The following is a 24415-nucleotide window of genomic DNA, read 5'->3' as shown; positions in this document are numbered from 1 at the left end:
AAACATATGGAAAAAAAGCTCATCATCATTGGTCATTAGAGAAATGCAAATGAAAACCATATTGCAATACCATCTCACGCCAGTTAGAAGAGCAATCATTAAAAAGTTGGGAGACAAGAGATGCTGGCGAGGATGTGGAGAAATAGGAACATTTTTAGACTGTTGGTGGAAGTGTAAATTAGTTCAACCATTGTGAAAGACAATGTGGCAATTCCTCAAGGAACTAGAACCAACAATACCATTTGACCCATCAATCCCATTACTGGGTATATACCCAAAGGATTATAAGTCATTCTATAAAGACGCATGCACATGTATGTTTATTGCAACACTGTTCACAATACCAAAGACTTGGGACCAACCCAAATACCCATCAGAGGTAGACTGGATAAAGAAAATGTGGCACATGTACACCATGGAATACTATGCAGCCATAAAAAGGGGTGAGTCCATATCCTTTTCAGGGACATAGATAAAGCTGGAAACCATCATTCTCAGCAGACTAACACAAGAAGAGAAAACCAAACACTGCATCTTCTCACTCATAACAATGAGGATACATGGACACAGGGAGGCGAACATCACACACCAGGGCCTGTTGGGGGTGGAGGTTGAGGGGAGGGACAGTATTAAGAGAAATACTTGATGTAAATGATGGGTTGATGGAGTGCAGCAAACCACCATGGCACGTGTATACCAGTGTAACCTGCACATTCTGCAGATGTACACCAGAACTTAAAGTATAATGTGTGTGTGTGTGTGTGTGTGTATGTATAAAATGTTGAGTAGACATGTTTTTTATCAAAGCTTTTAGTTCACCTCCCCTCATGAAAGAGTACTATTAATATTACCAACCAGAAACTTTTTTGACAGTTTACAGACTTCATTAAGAATCTTAATTATGTCATGACCTCTCAAGAGCCTCTTTGCTCATACTTTAAGAAGTCTCCAGATTAGCTGAGGATTTTGTAATCCTATCTTTCCATGTTTCTTTTAAAATATTATTGATTTTAGATATTTAATTTTTATTTCTTACTATCAAGGAGACCTCTCTTCTACTTTCTAATATGCTTCTGTTGTAGACTGGAAACTTCCAAAAATGTTTCAAATAAGTCAGTGTTAAGTGTAAATAGACATCAGATGAATAACTTATGTACTTTCATGAGAGAAGTATATAAACTTTATTTTGTTGGTGGCCATTCATATGTTGTCTAGATACCTGTGTGGTATATTTCCTTGAACACTGTCTTTCAATTTTGGATTCTACCAATTTGAGAAAATTCTTGTTACTTTGGTATATGTTAATACTGTTGAGGTTTTTAATAATTTTTATATAATTATAAATGTATTTTAAATAGTGCTTTCATTTTGATGTACTTGAACAATGAGTGAATTTTAAAATATTTTGTTTGAATGAAAGGCTGAAAAACAGTCAGCTAAGCTACGGGCAGAACACTTGGAAAAAGAGCTACAATCAAGCAATGAACAAAATACCTGTTTAATTAATAAATTGCATAAAGCGGAACGAGAAATAAATACATTGTCCAGTAAAGTAAGTTTTATGCTTGTTTCATTTTTTAGAATTTTTGTTACCATGTAATGATAAATTTTATTTTTAATAATTCATTTCTTTTTACTGAAATGTTTTATTATATTCTACCTTCCAAGAAATAAATATGTTGATCAGTAGAGTATGTTATCTTAACACCTCTACTTCCTTCTTTAGAATGCTTAATACTGTACAATAACAAAGAAATTTTGTGTTTAGTTCTCTGTATTGAAATCTTGTTTAATCTTATCACTCTGCCTTCCAAATATATACAGAATCTGATCAATTCTTACCACATCGACTGTGATCATTCTAGTCTAAGCCATGATTTCTCTAGGCACCTTTTTTATGCTAGGTTGCTAACTGATTTTTCTACTTTCTACCCATTCAGAGCTCTGTATGATTTGGATCCAGCAGCCTTTTCATAGCCATGATCACGTATTTTTCCTCTTGTTCATTTTGCTCCCCTTGGCCTTCTCACTCTTTGAGCAAACTCACATTTTCCTCATGGTTTCTGCACTTGTATGAGCTTGGCCCGGTCTTCCCTCACATATCCACATTACTTGCTTCCTTACCCCATAGATGTTGCCTAATCAGAGAGGCTTTCCTTCACATTGTAAAATAGCATCTTCTTCCTCTGTATCTTCCTTACCCGCTTTTTCTTCATAGCTATCAATGCTCAATACTATCCAATACAGTTATTTGGTTTTTCTTTTTTTTTGATCTCTCCTTTTCCTTCCCACCAACTCAGTATAAGCTCCAAGAGAACAGGGACATTGTTTTCATCACTACTGTTTTTCCAGCTTCTAGAACAGTGCTGGCACATAGTAGGTACTCAGTAAATATTTCTTCCGGCGGCTCAAGCCTGTAATCCCAGCACTTTGGGATGCTGAGGCGGGCGGATCACAATGTCAAGAGATTGAGATCATCCTGGCCAATATGGTGAAACCCTGTCTCTACTAAAAATAGAAAAATTAGCTGGGTGTGGTGGCGTGCGCCTGTAGTCCCAGCTACTCAGGAGGCTGAGGCAGGAGAATTGTTTGAACCTGGGAGGCGGAGGTTGCAGTGAGCCGAGATCGTGCTACTGCACTCCAGCCTGGCGCCTGTCGACAGAGTGAGACTCTGTCAATCAATCAATCAATCAATCAATCAATTCTTCAATGAATAAATTAGTAGTAGCAGCATAATCTACATTTATATTCTCCTTAACAGACTGGATTTTTCAAATTCTGATTTTTCCCTTAATAAAGCTCTGTGACCTTGGGCAGTTCACCATCTCTCTGAAACTTCAGTGCCCTTGTCTGTAAAATGGGACTAACACTTAACCTTATCGAGTTGTGGCAAAAATTAAATGTAGCTGATGATGAAAATGATAATTGCAGTGATTATATACTAGTGATATCCTTAAATAAGAAAATATTATAACATAAAGAATACATAATTTTTAATCCATTGACTAGTCTATATCCCACTGTCTCAATAACTGTGTGTAACCTTAGGCAAGTTACCTAATATCATTATGACCCAATTTCCTTATATCTCTAAGAAACCTTTTAGCCTACGAAGACAGTGTAAGAACTGCTGGGAAATAATTTGATTGCCTTCTGATTAACTGTAAGTAGATTATATATTCAACAGATATACATTGAACGCTTATAATTACAGAGTATACAAAAAATAGATACAAAACACAAATAATTAAATTTAGGGATACAGGGAGTTATCATGCTTTTCTTCTAATTCCAATATAAATTAGTTTCAATTTTGTAAAATAATATTGAGTACCTAGTATTTGCAGCACATTGTTCTTGACCTGAGTTGCCAGACTACGCTGCTGGAATAATTGGAACCACAGATGTAGCAATAGGACATCGGATATGCTGGCTTCTACTGTGGTTTCTCTCTTGGGGGTCACCAAGTCTAATACTTTTCATGCAGTACATTTTACCTGAGCTCCCTGGCTCACCTGTGTGCTGACCCTGATTTTTTTTCTTTTTTCCGTATATATACTCTTCTCTATTACTCCTTCCTTTTGGAGTTAGAGCATAGGTGATTTCTCCTACTCTACTGAAGAAAAAACAGCAGTCTGGTATAGTATTATTTATTTCTCTGTGCTTGTTTATTAACATACATTGCCAAGAGTTGCCTGTCTTTGTTAAGGCACAATTTGCATTATTTTGCATATAAATGGAGTATTAAATACTACCCTTCAACTGTAGACAAACCAAGTTTCATTTGAAGTCTTACATGTAAAGATTCCATTAGAAGGGTAAATTTTAATATTTCAAACATGACTGCCACAGTTTTCTTTGCAACTTGAAATTTTTATCAACATTTTGCAATTCTAGCAAATGGTTGTTTGCAGTGCAAAGGAACACCTGGGGTGTGTTTGTCTAAATTATTCAAATTTGTAAATGTTTGGCAGATTTTAGAACAAAGTTCTATCAGTATGAGTATCAATGACTTGGATTAAAAGGTATTACCAAAGATGGCTTGAAAATGATGACCTTAAAGAGATTTCACATTCAGTGAGATAAATTTTTCTAGTTAACTAATAAGATTTTCATCTTTAGAATGCCAATAAAAGATAGTTTTAAGGAAGCCATCCAATAAAGTTATCCTTATTTACCTAAGTTAATGAGGTAATAACATCTTAGAACTTAGAAAAAGATCAGGATTTAAATACTGTCGCTTTGGAATCTGTATCCAGAGCTGCTTAGGTAATATATATTTTCAACTATATTTCCATTTCTTGCTTATATATACAGTGTTCTTGTGTGTCTTTCTGTATGTGCCCCCCTGTAAAGTGCCCAGTATTGCCATTTTTGACATTTATTAAAGTTTTGTTAGTAGTAATATCTGAATACTTACATTGTGTCAAAAACATAAAGCAAATTCACAACATAAAGGCTAGAATCTACATGGCAAATATTTTGTGAAGAACAGGGTGACTTGGTCCAGTGGAGCTTCAGAAGACCATGAATCACTTGAAATTTTATGTAACATTTTAACAGGAGCATTTTTGTTTAAAAAAAGATTCTTAATTTTCCTAGGATTTGGAATTTGACACAAAGAAGAATAAGAACCAGGGATCTAGCGGCAGAAAGAAACTGCATTGTAACTGTAATTTTGTTAAGATTACTATAGAAAAGTGCTATTATTTGTCATTACTAGGTAATAAATTTTCATACACTATTTTAAGTAAATAACATTCCATTTAGTGTATTTTTAGGAAGTTAACAGGGTTTGTATAAGTGTACTGATAATGTTAGGATATAGAAATAGGGCAATAAAGAAAAACTTAAGATCCATAAATGAATAAATTTGAATGCAGAGAGGACAGGTAAATTGCTTGAGCATGTACCACTAGTTTAACAGCAAAAGTAGGCCTGAAGACAGACCTCACTTGTTGCTTGACTTCCTATCTGGTGTTCTTTCATTTTCAATAATTATAGATTAGTGAAAAATGTCTTCTCATTTCAATAAATCATAGGGTGGAATGAATAAGAAATAAGTTTTTGTAGTTCTTGGAGTTACCATGAGATGAATCAATTTCCTATGAAATAAGATGGCTCTAAGTTTCTACCTCATACAGCTAGAGTATGTTTGTTAATGAAATGCTGTGTCATTCTTAATTTTTTCAGTTAGTATATAATAGCAGATTATAATTACATTTGTCATAGTGATTGCATTTTCTTTGTAATTATATTTCTTTGAAATTTTATGGTATTTATAATTTAAATTCTCTCTGTCCATGAAATCAGAATGTAGTAAAACTTAACCTACAGAAAGTTTAGGTATTAAAATAAATTCTCAGCTGCTTTCATGTAGTTAAACATCATTTTATAAAACTTGTTTTTACAGAAAATTACTTCCACAGGGGAATTAAAAATGCAGTCTGGGCTCAGTGGCTCACTTTGGGAGGCTGAGGCAGGTAGATCACAATGTCAGGAGTTCAAGACCAGCCTGGCCAAGGGGGTGAAACCCCATCTCTACTAAAAATACAAAAACTTAGCCAGGTGTTGTGGCAGGCACCTGTAATCCCAGCTACTCGGGAGGCTGAGGCAGAGTACTGCTTGAATCTGGGAGGCGGAGGTTGCAGTGGACCAAGATCGCGCACTGCCCTCCAGCCTGGGCGACAGAGTGAGACTCCATCTCAAAAAAAAAAATAATAATAATAAAAAAAATGCAAAACAATGTCAGCACAAGGCCACCATTTTATGTACAGTCATTTAAAAATCTATGAGATAATTTGGAGGGATGTCTTACTGTAGTTAGCAGTACAAAGGCAGTACTCATTTTTCTGTTTATTTCCTTTAAATGAGGATTTTGCGTGAAACTATTTCTTGAAACACTTTCAGGACCTTTTGTTGATGGAGTCTCTTCCCTTAGACACTTCTATTTCTTGTCCTTGCCCTCTTTGGCTTTAGGACCTCTTTTTGATTTGTGTCTAACTCCCAACTCCAGTTTTTATGGGGTTTTATTGGACTCTGAGTAAATTGTCTTTTACTTTTCTGTTTCTACCATCTCACATTTTCTATATTTGACTTGCATATATTTATAGATTCCATAGTTTTATATATTCAGATAATAGAAAACAGGTTAATCTAACTTTTATGTTTGATTGAGTAAATCCTTATTATATGAGTATATCTAATTTTAGAAGCTCCTAACCAAAGAGGAGGGCTATGGAAAATGAATGTGGATGATTTATGATTGTTCCTGCCCCGACCTCTACCTCATACTTGTGCACATGCGCACACAGACATGTATCTGTACACATAACACTATTTTGTCACCAGATTCAATTGATTCTTCTTTTTCCTTCCTTTATTCATTCCTTGCCTCTTAATTGATTTATTTACCTTTAGTTTCTTAAGCCAACACATTTGCATTAGAGTTAATTGTGCCACCTTTAACAGCTAACATGAAAAACAGCCCTTTTGCATGGCATGTAAAGTTTGTTTCCTGCCATTCCCCCACAGATTTCATATCATCTGGTGCTCTACATGTAATACATAGCTTGTTTTAAGAGCAGACCATGTGATGTTATACATATAATAACATTTTATATGCTGTTCCTTCTACCTAGAGTGCCTTCTTTGTCCCCAACACATTTTTTATTCTTAAATTTAATTTTAGGGGTTAATTTTTTTAGAGACAGGGTCTCACCCTGTCACCCAGGCTGGAGTACATTGGCATAATCATAGTTAACTGTGGCCTCAAACCCCTAGACTCAAGTGATCTCTTACCTCAGTCTCCTCAGTGGTTGGGACTAAGGGTCATGTCATGTCTGGATAATTAAAAAAATTTTTTTTTAGAGAAAGGGTCTCACTGTGTTGCCCAGGCTGATCTCCACCATGAGACCTCAAACACTCCTTCTGCTGCAGCCTCTTTAGTAGCTGGGATTTTAAGTGCAAGTTACTATGTCAGCTGTGGACACTTTTTTAAAGGAAGGTTTCAGGCCAAGTGCCATGGATCACACCTGTAATCCTAGGACTTTGGGAGGCCAACTCAGGAGGACTACTTGAGACCACAGTTTTAGATCAGCCTGATCAGCATAGCAAGACCCCATCTCTACAAAAAAAATTGAAGAATTATCTGAGTGTAGTGGTATGCACCTTTAGTCCGGACAGCTACTTGGAATGCTGAGGAGAGAGGATCACTTGAGCCCAGGAATTTGAAGTTAAAGTGAGCTATGATTATGCCACTATACTTCAGCCTGGATGACATAGTGAGACCCTGTCTTTTAAAAATTTAAAAAAATTGGCAAGGCCCGGTGGCTCACACCTGTAATTCCAGGACTTTGGGAGGCCGAGGCAGGGGGATCACAAGGTCAGGAGATCGAGACCATCCTGGCCAACATGGTGAAACCCCATCTCTACTAAAAATACAAATATTAGCCAGGGGTGGTGGTGTGTGCCTGTAATCCCAGCAACTTGGGAGGCGGAGGCAGGAGAACCACTTGAACCTGGGAGGCAGAGATTGCAGTGAGCCAAGATCATGCCACTGCACTCCAGCCTGGTGACACAGTGAGACTGCGACTCAAAAAAAAAAAAAAATTAAAAAATTTGAAAAGATTCAGGTTTTTTTTTTCTCTGCAGATTTCCCAGTCATTGAGCATTTGATTTTAGATACTTTAATTAAGTCTTTAAGGCAAGATTAAGCCAGAGGATCATACACAGATATTCATAAAGAAATACCTTGGTTCTGTTGGGAGAATGTTTTCTTGATGTCTCCTTATATGAAGTACTATTCTAGGCACTGACACTTTTTTCTTCTTGGAAGGTAGTAAGACTCTACTTTACTACCAAAGCATTTTCTCATTTCTACTTATGTTTTCGGTTAAGTTTTGAATGGCAAGAAAATGACCAATAGTAATTTTAATTTTTAATTATCAACAGGTAAAAGAACTTAAACATTCAAACAAACTAGAAATAACAGACATCAAACTGGAGGCAGCAAGAGCTAAGAGTGAGCTAGAAAAAGAAAAGAATAAGATTCAAAGTGACCTGGATGGTAATACATGATTTCCCATGCTGCTGCTGATTTTCAGATATGAACTCAAATTATTAAAACAGTTGAAACTGAATTTTTATTTCCAGATTTTCACTTAATTCATTTTTAATCTTGGAGCACATATGAAATTTTTTTATTGTGTGTTGAGTGTTTTGTTCATTGTAATATATAACCTGTATAAAATCAGTCTTATGTTTATGTCATAGGTATTGGATATATAAGTGAACTTTGTAAATGGGATGCCATACTTCCTGATTTATAAATTTTAAATCTATTTATCGTGTAGTTAACAGTCCCTGGACATTTTAAGTCTAGAGAATGCAAGGAAGATAATTGGGTTCCAGGCTTAATTTTTTTTCAGTTAAAATTTTTTTTGATGTAGACCCTAGGCCTTTTACTGTAGCCTAGTGCAGAGGTAGGCTTATTTTTAAGTTTCAGTTTAATCTTAGAACATCCATCTCATCAGGCTTCCTCTTTAGCTATGGTTGAGTTGGTCTGTAGTTGAACTCGTTTCAGGCAGTTTATGATGAATGCCTTTTATGTTTTGAAATGGAGTCTCACCATGTTGCCCAGGCTAGCCTTGAACTCCTGGGCTCAAATGATCCTCCTGCTTAAGCCTCCTCAGTAGCTGGAACTACAGGTGCTAACACCCTACCTGGCTGCTATGAATTATTTTTTCCAATTATTAATTTCTATTTGGTGACTCATGGATTTCCATAGAGTTAGGGAGTGAAATTTTTTTAGGAACTTAAAGAATGGTCCTCTTTGTTTTTACTTTTAATGTGAATTTGTTTTAGTTATTACATCTGCAAAGTACTTGCCATTACATCACAAAGATTTCTGAATTCACTGTTCAAACTTGAAAGTATCCATGTTATTTATACTTCTGCTAGAAATCTTGCAATTCTAGAATCAATAGGTTTTGAATGGTTTTGTGGTTTAATTCTCTCTGCTATCGGCCAGCTTTGTTATGATGCTGTCTTAGACGCTTAGGTCACAGAACCCCTTTAGAGGTGAAGTAAGTAAACCTCTGGTTTTCATCCAGGTTGATCTCAACTCTCAATGTTCGAATGAGTAAATGTATATAACCTTTAATTAAAGTTTTTGTAGCTGGAACTACAAAACTAAATTCGTTTTTTTTGTATGCACTAAATTCGTGACCAGAAAATTAGCTCTAAGTTTTAGTCTGTTTCATTCTTATTTTAAGAGAGTTTATTTATGATGTAAGGATTGGTAAAAATATATTTTCATAGAGACTTCCTACATTGTTTTAGTTGTCTTACCAGCTTATGAACACTTGCTGTTAAATGTGATTTTTCATCTTAATAACATTGACTGTAGTAAGTTTTTCTCCTTAAAAAACACTAGGACTACAGTCAGACAATGAAATTCTCAAAGCAGCTGTTGAACACCACAAAGCACTTTTAGTAGAAAAGGATCGTGAATTAATACGTAAAGTACAAGCTGCCAAAGAAGAAGGTTATCAAAAACTTGTGGTATTGCAAGATGAAAAGTAAGTACTTAATTACCTTAGTTTGACTTAAATATCCTTGCAGCTGAAAACATTTTGCTGTCATATCATCTTTATTATAGTTTTTGTAACATAATTGTGATCTGTTGTTTTAGGTTAGAACTTGAGAACAAATTAGCAGATTTGGAGAAAATGAAAGTGGAACATGATGTCTGGAGGCAATCTGAAAAAGATCAGTATGAAGAGAAATTGCGGGCTTCACAGATGGCAGAAGAGATCACCAGGAAGGAACTTCAGAGTATTAGGTTATATAGCATATACATTTAAAATTTTTCATGTTGAAATAATGTCAGAGTTAACAAAATGATGTACAAGTAGTTCAAAGAATTCCCATGTGCCCTTCACCCTGATCTCTCAAATACGAATATGTTATGTAACCATATTATAGTAAGATTAAGAAATTAACATGAGGCTGGGCATGGTAGCTCATGTCTGTAATCCCAGCACTTTGGGAGATGAGGCAGGTAGGTAGGTCACGAGGTCAGGAGTTAAAGACCAGCCTGACCAACATGGTGAAACCCTGTCTCTACTAAAAATATAAAAAATTAGCTGGGCATGGTAGTGGGTGCCTGTAATCCCAGCTACTGGGTAGGCTGAGGCAGGAGAATTGCTTGAACCTGGGTGGTGGACATTTCAGTGAGCTGAGATCCGTTCCACTGCACACCAGCCTGGGCAACAGAGCGAGACTCTGTCTCAAAAAAACCAAAACAAAACAAAATGAAATTATCATCATGAATATAATCAGGAAATCAGATATTACTATTATAAAACCTATTAACTATATTCAGATTTTACCAGTTGTCACACTGATGTCCTTTTTTTGGCCTAAAACCCAATCCAGAATCACACATTGTGTTTAGTTACTTTTAATCTGGAACGTATGAATACTTGTCAGTATTTTGTATATCTTCTCTCAGTTTGGTTTTGTATTGCATTTTTCATGATTAAATTCAGTTTATGCGTTTTTAGCAAAACAGTGAAGTCATGTGTCCTCAGTGCATCATATCAGGAGGTTCATGATTTGGCCCCTGAACTGGAGATTTTAACCTTGGTCACTTGGTTAAGTTAGTGTTTGCCAGATTTTTCCCCAATAAAATTACTACTTTTTTTCCCCTTTGTAATATGTAATTATCTCGTGGCTGCCCATATATTTCGAGACTCTGTAAATATTCTCATCAAATTTTCCCTTTATACATTCTTCCATTAATGTTAGTATCCATTGATAATTCTTACCTGGAACAATTATTACTCTAGCATTTGCCAAATGATGATCTATTTCTATTATCTTTCCTCATTTATTATTTGAAATACTCCTGAAAGGAAGAACTTTCCCTTTTCCTCTGAATGTTGTATTTATATCATTATGGATTTATACATTCTTATTTTTTCTATAGATTATAATATTTTGTTATTTTATTGCTCAACTTTTCTCAGATTTGGCTATTTGAAGATCTTTCCAAGTTGAATCCCATGTCCTTTTGACATAATCCCACCATTTATTGAGACATTTTTCTGTCATTACAGGATGTTCTATTCTGTGGTTCTCTTTCACTTTCACTGCCTTAACCCTGAAATTAATCATTTATCTGAGGTGCTTTGATTCCTTTTTAATTGGAGAATGGTATTTAGAAACCAAAATCTCAGCTCTAGATATGCTATTGGTACTAGAGAGTCAATTGCTTCTAGGTCCTCCCAGTGAACTGAGTGAGCTGAAAGGTACACATTTATATCTATTTCTTTATTTTTCTCTCTATATTAATTATCTTGAGTTTACATTGGTATTCCCAGTTCTCTTCCAGCACCATGGAGTTCATTCTGGCCTTCCTCTTTTCATACTTGCAATTCTTTTGACAGAAAACCAGCATTCATTATTCATACTGTATTTGCTTATTTCCTCAGTCCTAGAATACAGAGTTGTTTTGGAATTGCTAACTTATTACTCAATGAAAAGCAAACCTATTAACTTATGTGTAATATTTGTGTATAGTTCTTTTTGTCTTTATCCTTAGAGTGTATAGTCAAAATACTGTTTTCCAAAGTTACTTAGGATTTTTCTCAAATTCTCCTTCAATGTGGTTTGTTATTCACTTATAAGCAGGTTTACTTTTTCTGTTCGATTCCATTTTGAGTCCATACCCCATCCTTGTTTGTTTTATTTATTAATATATTGAGCATTTGGAATATCTACATGGNTGTCATGAGGACCACCTTACAATAAGGCACACACAGTTCTTTTTTTTTTTTGCATTTTAGGTTTTGGGGTACATATGAAGAACATGCAAGATTGTTGCATAGGTACACACATGGCAGTGTGATTTGCTGTCTTCCTCCCCATCACCTATATCTGGCATTTCTCCCCATGCTATCTCTCCCCAGCTCCTCACCCCCCACTGTCCCTCCCCTATTTCCCCCCCGACAGACCCCAGTGTGTGATGCTCCCCTCCCTGTGTCCATGTGTTCTCATTGTTCAACACCCACCTATGAGTGAGAACATGCGGTGTTTGATCTTCTGTTCTTGAGGCACACACAGTTCTGTGCACAGGGCCAGGCACACAGGGAGCACTCGTGCCAGCTGTTGACATTAGGAGAGCCCTGGGGTGCTAAGTGACGGGGACAAGCTTCCTCTGGAAGCCAGTGGACACAGGTCAGAGGTCCAGTCAGATCTGCATTTCAGAAGGGTCCTCCAGCTGCTGCATGGAGGATATCTAGGAGGGAAAGACTGGAGGCCACTCCAGAACCAGATGGAGGTTGACATGGACCCTGGAGATGAGGGGACTGAAGGGGCCTGGGCGGTCCACAGTGGTTACGAAGGTAGCTCTGGAGCCAGACAGCCTGGCACGAATCCCGGGGTTGCCACTTGCTCACTGTAGAATTTTGGCAGGCTCTGGAATCTTAACTCAGTTTTCTCATCTGTAATGTGGGCATGCTAATAACACTGATGCGGTAGAGTTTCTGTGATTATGTATGAGTTAATCCATAAGAATTGCTCAGAACGTCACGGGTACTTAATTACCATCAGATCAACCAGAATTATCATTAAATATAAAGTTAAGGGATAAAAGACAAGGATGTCAACACTATTTTTTGCCTGAGACAATGAGATCTTAAAGTGAGTCCCCTGCCTTAGCTGCTAAGCTGTGCTGGAAACCTTCAGCCAGGAGTTGGACGGTGTGGTAGACGCCTCCTCCCCAGCGGGTTAATTCACTGCTAATCTTCTAACAGGCCAGCCCAGCCATTGCCGATATCAGAGAAAACCTGAGCTGCCTGCTTTGTAAGGCTTGCTGGCCGGGAACCGTAATCCACCCCACAGCTGATAAGACAGTGAAAGAAACTCAAGGGGAGGAGAAAGACAGGGTAGACACAAGTCCGCTTCCCTGACTTTCCCACTGAGCCTTCCCGGTTCAGGGGAGCAGACCTTCTGAGTCTCAAGAAAGGCACATGGGCCAGAGCTTGTGCCTTGAATTGCTGTGTGATCTCAAGAGATTTACCAAGCCTCTCTGAGCACGAGTTTTCTCGTCTATAAAGTGGGGCTAGTGATGCCTATCTCTTACAGTTTGTGGGTGGGCTGAGTATAATACACAAGTCAAGGGCTTTGCATCTAAAGCCCCTTGGATCTCACAGAGGGTGCAGCTGTTAATGAATTGAAGTTGCTCTAGAAATTGTGGTCTTTAAGGGTAGGGGGACACACAGAACAGGCCTTGCACCCCAGCTTCACTATTTGAGGTAGGACATGGGCAATTCACCAGACCAGAAGTGCCCACTTCCCTGCAGGAATAAATGAAGAACTTAGAGCAGTAGGGGCTTGATAACTGGCGACTGGGGTAGGATTGCCTACTTCGTGCTTTAACCGGAGACCTTGCTCTGGGCTACAGCGTGGGGTTCTGGGGCCCGTGGAGCGGAAGCTTCAAAACACTCTGAACACCTGAGCAAACAAGGCAGTCTGCAAGAATGGGAATCTCGGAGGAAAAGAGGACGGCCGTTTCTGAGAGCAGATTGGTGGTGTCAGATTACAAAGACCCTGCTGGGCCAAGAGTGAAGCCCCTGGTCTGGTTGAGGTGGGTGGGGTGTCTCAGGGGAACTAGGAACTACCAGTTGGGAGAACTGCACTGCGCCCTCATAAATCAAATAGCAAGGCTCTGAGTCTTGCTATTTGATTTACAAAGGGCTGACTACGAAACAGACCACTTTCTTTTCTTTCTTTTTTTTTTTTTTTTTTTGAGACAGTCTCTGTCACCCAGACTAGAGGGCAGTGGGGCAGTCTTGGCCCACTGCAACCTCTGCCTCCAGGATTCAAGCAATTCTCTTGCCTCCCGAGTAGCTGGGATTACAGGCATGTGCCACCATGACCAACTGATTTTTGTATTTTTAGTAGAGATGGGGTTCACTGTGTTGGCCAGGCTGGTGTCGAACTCCTGGCCTTAGGTGATCTGCCCACCTTGGCCTCTCAAAGTACTGAGATTATAGGTGTTGAGCCACTGAGCCTGGCCTCCAGTATTTTGTGATTACAACTAGTGATGCAATCAGTAATGTTGTACATGTAAATATTTTCATTTTCTGGAGGGTGAATTCCTGAAATAAATAGGTGGGTCAAAAGATAAATTCATATGCAGTTTTGTTACATATTGTCAAATTTCCATCCAAGAGAATTGTACCACTTTGCATCTTAGTGTAGTTTAATTTGCATTTCTCATAAATGAGGTTGAACAATGTTTCATGTGTTTAAGGGTCATTTTAATATCTTTTTTTGGATGAATTGTTTGTTCTTGTCTTTCCCTACTGTGCTTGGTTTCTTTGACTTTTCTTCCCTTGCTTAAAAAATTTATTAAATGACCTTGCTTTTTAAGAGTTCTTTATATATTAGGATTATGCTGCAGATATTTTCTCCCAGAGTGTGTCAGCAGTCTTCTAACTTTGCTTCTGTTATTTTTTTGCCATGCAAAAATTTTTATTATGTAATCAAATTTAATCTGCTATTGCCTCTGGGTATTAAGTCAGAGTTAGTAGTCTCTCCCTGAACTGAGGTTAAAGGGGAATTCACTTCTTTTTGCTTGTATGGTTTCATTTTTTACATTTAGTTCTCTGATCTGTTTGAAGTGTATTCCTTGTATGCTGTGAGGTATGGATTTGTTTTTTCTAAACGGCTAATTGATTGTCCCACGCTTTTATTAAAAACCTGTTTTTGCCCTAGTGATTCATGATAATACTTTTATTGTATTTTTAATTTCCATATATACTTTGTATATTTCTGGGCTTTCTGTTCTATTTCACTGATCTGGTTATCTGTTCATGTGCCATTTTACAATTTTTTAAAAAATAATTTTGCTTTAATTTTTATTTAGAGACAGGGTCTTTCTCTGTTGCCCAGGCTAGAATGTATGATCATGGCTCACTGTAACATTGAACTCCTGAACTCAGTCCTCCTGTCTCAGCCTCCCAAGTAGTTGGGACTTGAGGCGCCTGTACCATTATTACAGTATTTTAATTATGGAGCCATATAGTATGCTTTAATGTCCAGTTGTGGTGCTTGGTTCTTATAGTTTTTATGTTTCAGTATTTTCCTAGCTATTATTGTATGTTTGCTTTTTCATATCAACTTGAATATTAATGTCTAGCTCCATAAAAACATTTGTTGGTAAACTTATTGGGATTTCATTAATTTTTTTCTCGATTTTTAAAAATTGATAAAATATATATAAAAATAAAATTCCCCATCTTAACTGTTTTTAAGTGCACAATTCAGTGGTATTGAATACAGTCATAATGTGGAACCATCATTACCATCCATCTTCAGAGTTCTTTTCACCTTGTAAAACTGAAACTCTGTACTCATTAAATAGTAACTCCCCATCCTCCCAGCCCCTGACAATCACCATTTCACTTTCTGTCTTTTATGATTTTTGACTACTTTATGTACCTTTGTAAGTGGAATCAAACAGTATTGATTTTTTTTTTTAATTGGGTTATTTTACTTAGCATGGTGTCTTCTTTTTTTTTTTTTTTTTTTTTTTTTGTTGTTTTAGAGTGAGCCTTGCTGTCACCAGGCTGGAGGGCAGTGGCGCCTTCTCGGCTCACTGCAACCTCTGCCTCCGAGGTAATTGGGATTAAAGGTGCCACCACCACACCCAACTAATTTTTGTATTTTTAGTAGAGATACGATTTCACCATGTTGGCCAGGCTGGTCTTGAACCCCTGACCTCAGGTGATCTGCCTGCCTTAGCCTCCCAAAGTGCTGGGATTACAGGTGTGAGCCACTGTGCCTGGCCTAATGTTCATTATTTTCTAAGGCTAAGTAATATTTCACTGTATGTATATACTCTATTTATCCATTTGTTCACGGACACCTGGATTGCCTCCACATTTAGCTAGTAATAATGCTGTTATGAACATGTGTGTACAAACATCCCCACAGGGCCTTGGTTTCAGTTATTTTGGATTTATATCCAGTAATTTAAACCCACTCCAGGAATTACTGGATTATATCGTAATTCTGTTTTTAATTTTTTTAGGAACTGCCATTCTGTTTTCTACAGTGGCTGCACCATTTTAAATTCCCACCAAAAATGTACAAGACTACTAATTTCTCCGTATGTTCACCAATACTTACTTCATGTTTTAAAAAAAATTGACAATTGTACATGTTTACAGGGTACAGTGTGATAATTTGATTCATGTATGCAGTTTAATGATCAAATGAGAGTAGTTAGCATATCCATTACCTCAAACATTTAAATTGTTCTTTCATTTGGGAACATTAAAAACTGTAGTGCTAACTGTAGTCAGCCTGCAGTGCTATAGAACACCAGAAATTATTCTTCCTATCCAACAGTAATTTTGTATTTGTTAACCAACCTCTATCTTCCCTCCTCACTAGTAACCACTATCTACTCTGTAGTTCTATGAAATAAACTTTTTTAGCTCCCACATGAGTGAGAACATGCACTATACATTTTTGTGTACCTGACTAACATACTGTTCTCGCATACTTGTCCATGTTGCCACAGATGACAGGATTTCATCCTTTTTTGTAGCTGAATAGTATTCCATTATTTATATATGCCACATTTTCTTTATCCATCCATCTGTTGATGGGCACGTAGGTTGATTCCATATCTTGGTTATTTTGAATAGTACTGCAGTAAACATAGGAGTGCAGATATCAATCTGACATACTGATTTCCTTTGTTTTGGATGTATACTCATTTGTGGAAATTGCTGCATCCTGTGGTAGTTCTGATTTAGTTCAGTTTTTTTGAGACAGCGTCTCACTCTGTCACCCAGGCTGGAGTGCAGTGATATGATCTCAGCTCACTGTAACTTCTGCCTCCCAGGTTCAAGTGATTCTCTTGCTTCAGCCTCCTGAGTAGCTAGGATTACAGGTGTGTGCCACCATGCCCAGCTAATTGTTGTTTTTTTCTTTCTTTTTTTAGTAGAGATGGGGTTTCACTGCATTGGCCAGGCTAGTCTCCAACTCTTGACCTCAAGTGATCTGCCTGTCTTGACCTCCCAAAGTGCTGGCGTAATCCACTGCACTTGACCTGTTTTTAGTTTTCTTCCGGAGCCTCCATACTATTTTTCTTAATGGCCATACTAATTTACATNGATGTAAGAGACAGACCAAGGCAGCTTCATTAGACAGAGTGATCAGTAAATGCCTCTCTACCAATGTGGCAATTAATTTAATGACAAAGAAGAAGCTAGTGATGTAGACGTCTGAGGTCAAAATACTGCAGGCAGAAGAACAGAAAGTGCAAAGACCCTGAGGTAGGGGCAAGCTTGGCATGTTTGAGGAACAAAGTGACTACTTCAGAGAAAAAGACAAGATGTGGAACCGGAGCCTGAAGACTTGCATAGCTAATTACCAAATAGTAGACGATTTTTATGGAATGGGCACACATTGCGGGGAGAATAGGAAGGAGGAGCAGCTCATCCAGCCTAGGCAATCAGGGAAAGCTGCCTGGAGAAAGTAATATTTAATCCAGGACCTAAGTGACAGGCAACAGAAGAGGCGATGAAGGTTTCTCTAGGCAGAGGGAATAGCATGTGCAAAGGCCCAGGGGTGGGGCAGAGCCTGATGCATTTATTAAGGGAATTGCAAGAAGCTGATGTGGTTGGATCCCAGAGCTGAAGTGTGGGATTAGAGGAAAGGGACTGAGGGTGCCCTGACATTTAGGCAGAAGGGCCAGGCCTGACCACACCCAGTGGGTCTGATCACAGAATTGAAATCGCCAAGAAGGCCATTTCAGAGTGGGAAGGAACTGGAGGCCGGGAGGCCAGCAGGGAGAGGGAGTGAAGGTGGAGCTGACAGTACCAGAGTGGGAGAGAAAAATTCCAGAGCCTTCACAAAGCAGAAAGGACTGACCTGGGTCAGCCTGGAACACAACGACGAAGACCTCGAAGAACTCAGAAAAGCATATAGCCATGTATCTTCTGACTTGGCGGTGGTCAAAGTGGGTTTTGAAGTCTGAAAGACCCAGAGCAAGCCTGGCTTGTCCACTTCCTAGCTGTGTGCAACCACTTCCCCAATCTAAGCCTCAACTTCTCCATCTGTGGAATGAAACTAGCACAGCCCACCTTGAAGAACTATTGTGCAGATTGGAAGTGAGTGTTCAGGAAAGCTCTGGGCATACAGTAGGTGCTCATTCCCTTCCTTGACCCTTGGCCTCAAGGCCCCCACTTTACCTCCCTGGGCCTCTGTTTTCTTGGCTGTAGACTGGGAATCAGAATGCTTTGCAGTGCTGCGGGCGGGAGTTAAAGAGACGACTTTGTGGGCTTGGAACACACCCTACAGAGTGGTGATCATGGATTTCTTCTCTTTCTTCCTCCCCAGCAGGAAGAGCTGAGACAGGATGGCCTGGCAGGGGCTGGTGCTGGCTGGCTGCCTCCTCCTGCTCCCCTCCGCCACAGCGGACTGCCTGTCGCGGTGCTCCTTGTGTGCTGTAAAGACTCAGGATGGGCCCAAACCCATCAACCCCCTGGTAGGTTTCAGGCAAGGTTCTTCAATGCCCAGGTCCTGGGGCCTGTGCGAGGGAGCTCAGAGAGGGGAGGGGCAGGCCTGGGCAGCTGCATGCTGTCCTGTAGATCCATCCCACCTGTGCAGCGTGGCAGGCATCCTGCCCTCTAGATGGCCTGGAAACGAGGCACTGCTGTTTTCCTTCTCCCATCCCCACCCCACACCTCATCAGCATGGGTTCATTCAGGCCAGGGCAGAGACTCAGGTTTCCAGGGAGAGTGATGCCTGGCAACAGGGAGTGTCATCCCTGAGGTGGTGCTGACTTCAGCCATCAGCAGCTCTAGATTGACTTTTTAGGGCTTCTTATTCCTGGGCTGTTGGGCACCTCCAAATCTAGACAGTTCCATGAGAGGAGCTGTCTCCACTGCCCCTAAATGCAAAGATTGACAGGATCTGGTTGGCAGGATCAAAGCCTTGACCCCTCTCCTGGGTCTTAGCATCTCCTTGGTTTCTTCTTCTGCAAAATGGAGGTGATTCCATGAGATAGTGAAAGAAGTGATTTATTTACTTACTTTTTCCGAGACAGGGTCTCACTCAGTAGCCCAGACTGGAGTGCAGTGGCGCCATGTAAGCTCACTGCAACCTCCGCCTCCAGGGTTCAAGCAATTCTCCTGGCTCTGCCTCCTAAGTAGCTGGGAATGGGTGCACACCACCATGCATGCTAATTTTTGTATTTTCACCATGTTGACCAGGATGGTCTTAGACTCTTGACCTCAAGTGATCTGACCACCTCAGCCTCCCAAAGTGCTGGGATTACAGGCGTGAGCCATCATGCCTAGCCAGAAGTTATTGATTTGTTTATTTTTGTTGTTTGAGACAGAGTCTTGCTCCGTTGTCCAGGCTGGGGTGCAGTGGCGCTATCACAGCTCACTGCAACCTCTGCCTCCTGGGTTCAAGTGATTCTCGTACATCAGCCTCCTGAGTAGCTGAGACTACAGGTGCACACCACCACACCCAAATAATTTTTGTATTTTTGTAGAGACAGGGTTTTGCCATGTTGGCCAGGCTGGTCTCAAACTCTTGGTCTCAAGTGATCTGCCCACCTTGGTCTCCTGAAGTGCTGGGATTACAGGCATGAGCCATTGCACCCGGCAAAATAAGTTATTTAATATATAATTATAGCCACTGAGAGATACACAATGGGTCAGGTCCTGCTCGTGCTCAATCTCAAAGAGCAGCGTGTTTAAGCACAAAGACTCATCGCATTGGACGGCCTGGGTCCAAGTTCCAGTATTATGTGCTGTTGTCATCGTTATTATGATTGAATGCTCCCAATGGCCCTATGAAGTGATGCCCTTGCCCCCCACCCCAGGCCTGATGAACGCTCCCGTGTCCTCTCGTGTGCGTTCTCTGCCATTCTGCACTTCTCTGTCCCGCTTTACCAAGAGTTAGCAGCGTGCTTCACACCTGCGGAAGCCTGGGAGAGAATTGGTATTTTTAATGGAGATGGGATTTCCTGTCTGGGAGTCAGACGTGGAAGGGGAAGGGTGAGCAGGCAGCACACTACGGGAAGATCTTACTTCCAATTCTGGCAGTTGCCACCTGCAGCCATGTGTCCTAGGTCCAAAGCCATTTCACCTCTCCAAGTCTGTCTTCTCTTTCTCACAGGCACAAAGTCCCTCCCTTTATGCACCACCAGGAGTATGAACGTGGGTAGCCCAGGGCCTAGCAGCAGTGCTCATTTTGGTTTTCTCAGACACTGGACAGGGGCCTCTGAGGCAGAGCAGTGCATGTGTTTTGATCATTTGATAGGTGTGACATTGCCACTGTGGTCTTTTTGGGTCTTTTGCAGATTTGCTCCCTGGAATGCCAGGCTGCCCTGCTGCCCTCTGAGGAATGGGAGAGATGCCAGAGCTTTCTGTCTTTTCTCACCCCCTCCACCCTTGGGCTCAATGACAAGGAGGACTTGGGGAGCAAGGCGGTTGGAGAGGGGCCCTACAGTGAGCTGGCCAAGCTCTCTAGGTCCTTCCTGAAGGAGCTGGAGAAAAGCAAGCTCCTCCCCAGTATCTCAGCAAAGGAGAATGCTCTGAGCAAGAGCCTGGAGGATAAGCTCAGGGGTCTCTCCGGCGGTTTCGGGGAGGGAGCGGAGTCTGAGCTGGTGAGGGATGCCCAGCTGAATGACGGCGCCGTGGAGACTGGCACGCTTGATTTCGCTGAGGAGGACCCCAAGGAGCAGGTCAAACGCTACGGGGGCTTTTTGCGCAAATACCCCAAGAGGAGCTCAGAGGTGGCTGGGGAGGGGGACGGAGATAGCATGGGCCACGAGGACCTGTACAAACGCTATGGGGGCTTCTTGCGGCGCATTCGTCCCAAGCTCAAGTGGGACAACCAGAAGCGTTATGGCGGTTTTCTCCGGCGCCAGTTCAAGGTGGTGACTCGGTCTCAGGAAGATCCCAATGCTTACTCTGGAGAGCTTTTTGATGTATAAGCACCTCTCATCATGGAGCAGAGTCAGGAGCATCCATCCCCTGACATGTTTTCAGGTTGGAGTTCATTCATTCATCCTCTTGTATATGCCCCTTCCCCATGCTCAGCTCAGCATTGTGTACAAAATATCCAAGCTCAGCCCACCTGTCTTCTGCCTGGGAGGATGGTATTTCTCTGGGGTCTGTGATGGGGAAGGGTGGATGTCCCCTCCCCACAATAGGCTTAGTGCTTGGCTCAGATGCCTAGACTTTAAAATTACCACCAGCAGCGGCAGCTTGTGATCTCTGTCCTTTCAACCTGTTCACATGGCTCTCCAATTCCCGGGAACCAGAGCGACGTGTTCTTTGTATCTGTGGGTCTATGATCTCTAAACTTAACGGATCACATGCCCCTCTCAGAAGAAATTGAGCATGCTCCCTCATGCAGATAGTATATGCTTCATAAACATGCAAAGAGTAGAGCTTTAAAATAAGGTAAATAATCATACACAGAAATTCTAACATCGTATTCCCAAATCTCAAAAGATCTCCTGTACCCCCCACTTTGGAGACCATGCTTTAGGTACAAAGCTTAAACATTGCCGTATATTGGATCAGGAACCCTTACAGCAGAGGGTCCAGTCGTCTAGTGGGTTTAATGTTTAGTCAGTGTACTCTGAGTCCTCATTGTTCGGAAAAGCACCTCTTGAAGAACTGACTTCCTGAGCTCCCAGTCATGTTGGTAACCTGGACAGTGCCCAACTCCTTACAGAAAGGAGTGAAAACCCCTTTCAGAAATGATTGAGTGCAGTCTCTTGAATGCCTAAATGATCAAGGAGGGAGCAAGGCAAACCAATTTGTTCTGTGCAACAAACTCAAAATGTGGACCAGTTCCCTCAGCCCTCATTAAACTAATTAAACTGATCGGTATCATGCTTCTACTCCATGGTGAACTGAAGCAGAGTCAAGTTGATGAAGTTAAGCACAACCATGTTCTTGAGCAGCTGAACTGGCTGCCAAGAGTCCAAGCCATCTGGCCCAACATATGCACTGGGCATTGGGTAAGGGACTCCAGAAGCAGCAGCTAGAAAGAGAAAAAGGCCCTCTTCAACCCCCATGATGCTTCTTTCCTCTTAATGTCTCAAAATAAAATCAGAAAGAGGAATAAAATGATTAAGTGCTTAAGTCCAAATGAGTTCCCTTGATTCAAATAACCCTGAACCAGAGGCAGAGACCTCCTGATGTCTTGGTTTCAGTCAAAGCCCTCTCTCTCTGTCTCTCATTTGCGCTGTCATTCCCAGGCATTTTATTTTGGTTTGTGGCTCCAGGAGATGGGGCTGGATAGGAGAGGAAACAGGCTTGAATTTGGATAATTTGTATAAGATGCTGCTGAGCACATCTCTTCATGTGCAGTCCCCAGGTATCTGATGATGTTCTGAAATGGATAGATTGTTTCAGAGTTATCCTGTGTGCTTTTAAAAAAAAATCCCATTTATGCAATTTACTTGGAATTTGCTTACTCTTTAATGGGCCTGTGTAATTTCCTGCTCCTCCAGTACAATAAATAAAAGATGCTGATGACTTGGTGGGTGTGTGTGTACATGCACGTGCACGTGTGTGAGCCTCATTCCTCAAAGAGAGAGAAAAAAACATTTCCAGAAAAGAGTGCTAGGGAATAAAGAGTTACACACACACACACACACACACACACACACACACACACACACACATTCAGGTTGGAAAACCAAGTGTGGGATAACACAAAGAGCAAAAACGGTAAAGTGTCACAGCCTCAAATTTGAACATTGGATCTCTGCAACCTTGATTAAGTCATTTGGTTTCTCTCAGCCTTAGTTCCTTCCTCCGTCAAATAAAGACTAATAGTGCCAATTTTGTAGACCTGCTGTGAGGGTTAGATGAGATCATAGATGCAAAGGTCCTGGTGCACAGTAAGTGCTCAGTAAATGAGTTTTCTTTCCTACATTGTCTTAAGGGACGGTGACAAAGCTGGAGCATTGAGTAACACAGTGAGGAGAGTGGGGAGAGGTGCTGCAGAGGGAGTCTGCGTCCCACATAATTCCCATGGGTCGTTTCCTATGCCAGGTGACCAGGACAGGAGATATAGCCATGTCCCTAGACAAGGATGAGTGAGTTAGGGATGAAGGATGCTCTAGCCATTGAATGGCATAATGTTCTTTACTAAAATGATATTTTGCATTCAATGGTGTCAATAAGATGTCTTTAAACAGGATGAGTGTGAGATTTAATGGCTACAGACCTCATGGGTTCCATTTGGACACTGGCTTTCTGAGTGACTTTATAGAAGACTCAGGGTGAGGAAAGTCCCATTCATTCTCTCTTTCATTCAACAAACTCTTAATTAAAGGTCTACTGTGTTTATCAGGCCTTTTGTAGATGGTAGAAGTATAGAAAAATGAAATGGACAAGGTCTCTGCTGTTATGAAACTAACAGTCCAGTAGGGGAGAGAGAAACAAAACTAAACAAAAATATAAATCAAAAATTTAAAATAATGGTAATTGTTGGGAAATAGTTGGGATATGGAGATAAAGGATAACAAGGGTAGAGGAGAAACCTCCCCAGGGTATTTAGGAAATCTTTATCTGAGGACTGTGTCATTCTTGATAGTCATAGGATCATCAAGATGAAAGGAACCTAAGGCTTGAGTTCATCTTATCCATCCACCTACCCTGTGTCTTGGAAAGTTCCATCTTTATGTCAGACTGAAGTTCAGGTTTCTGTTATTTTTACCCATTTAGTCCTGATCCTGTTGTCACTAGCCTGGCAGATTCTCTAGGGAAGAACTGTCTGCCACTTGAAAACAAGTGGACTCCTATCTCCAATGGGTTAAACAAATAAACAACAACAACAAACAAGTAATCTGTTGGTTCACGTAAATGAAAAATCTAGGGATATTTAGCTTCAGGTAGAGTTTGATCAAGGGACTCAATAAGGATATCACAATCTCTGCATCACTAGGCTCTCTTCTCCCCTGTATTGGGTTCATTCTAAGGCTCTACGTGCTTTTAAGATGACTGGCAGAAGCTCTGGGTTATACCTGCATGCTATTCTCACTGCAATTTCAATCAAAGTTTCCTGACATCTCATTGGCTTTGATTGGGTCATGTGTCCCATCCCGAGCTCATGCCAATCTCTGTGGACAGATGGATGTGATGCTCTGTTTGGTCAGAGCCGAATCACATGGACACCACTGGAGCCAGGGATGGATTTCACCCCACTCAAAGTAGTGGAGAAGAAAGCGGGTAGTTCTCAAGAGGAAAATGGAGCATGGATCACAGGAGAGCAAATGAATGCTAGACTTCTGAGGGTATAGAGTAGGAATATGTTGTGAAATCCAAGTCAGTAAAAGTATTCAAGCAGA

General features: G+C 40.5%; 2 protein-coding genes across 7 annotated transcripts in view; both read left to right on the top strand.

Moving 5' to 3' along the window:
* Positions 1-10026, top strand: part of LOC108294043 (centrosomal protein of 83 kDa) — a 144126-nt gene extending 134100 nt beyond the window's left edge. For 5 of the 6 annotated variants that reach the window (XM_037733739.1, XM_037733738.1, XM_017515784.2 and 2 more), the window contains 4 exons: positions 1421-1552; positions 7954-8068; positions 9437-9581; positions 9695-10026. In XM_037733739.1, the coding sequence (XP_037589667.1) occupies positions 1421-1552; positions 7954-8068; positions 9437-9581; positions 9695-9866 (564 nt within the window). In that variant the 3' untranslated portion in view covers positions 9867-10026. The remainder of the gene's footprint in view (positions 1-1420; positions 1553-7953; positions 8069-9436; positions 9582-9694) is intronic. The other variant, XM_017515775.2, reaches the window with a different exon arrangement.
* An 8374-nt stretch (positions 10027-18400) lies between these two features.
* Positions 18401-22600, top strand: PDYN (prodynorphin). Its single transcript, XM_017515764.2, has 2 exons — positions 18401-18574; positions 20402-22600. Exons 1-2 carry the CDS (start codon positions 18446-18448, stop codon positions 21035-21037), a joined length of 765 nt encoding a protein of 254 aa, XP_017371253.1. The 5' UTR covers positions 18401-18445; the 3' UTR covers positions 21038-22600.
* Positions 22601-24415: the final 1815 nt, after the last annotated feature.

Source organism: Cebus imitator, unplaced genomic scaffold (assembly GCF_001604975.1).
Source record: "Cebus imitator isolate Cc_AM_T3 unplaced genomic scaffold, Cebus_imitator-1.0 Scaffold18, whole genome shotgun sequence".
NCBI classification, from domain to species: domain Eukaryota; kingdom Metazoa; phylum Chordata; class Mammalia; order Primates; family Cebidae; genus Cebus; species Cebus imitator.
The sequence above is the reverse complement of the archived record's forward strand: the minus strand, read 5'-3'. Positions and strand labels throughout refer to the sequence as shown.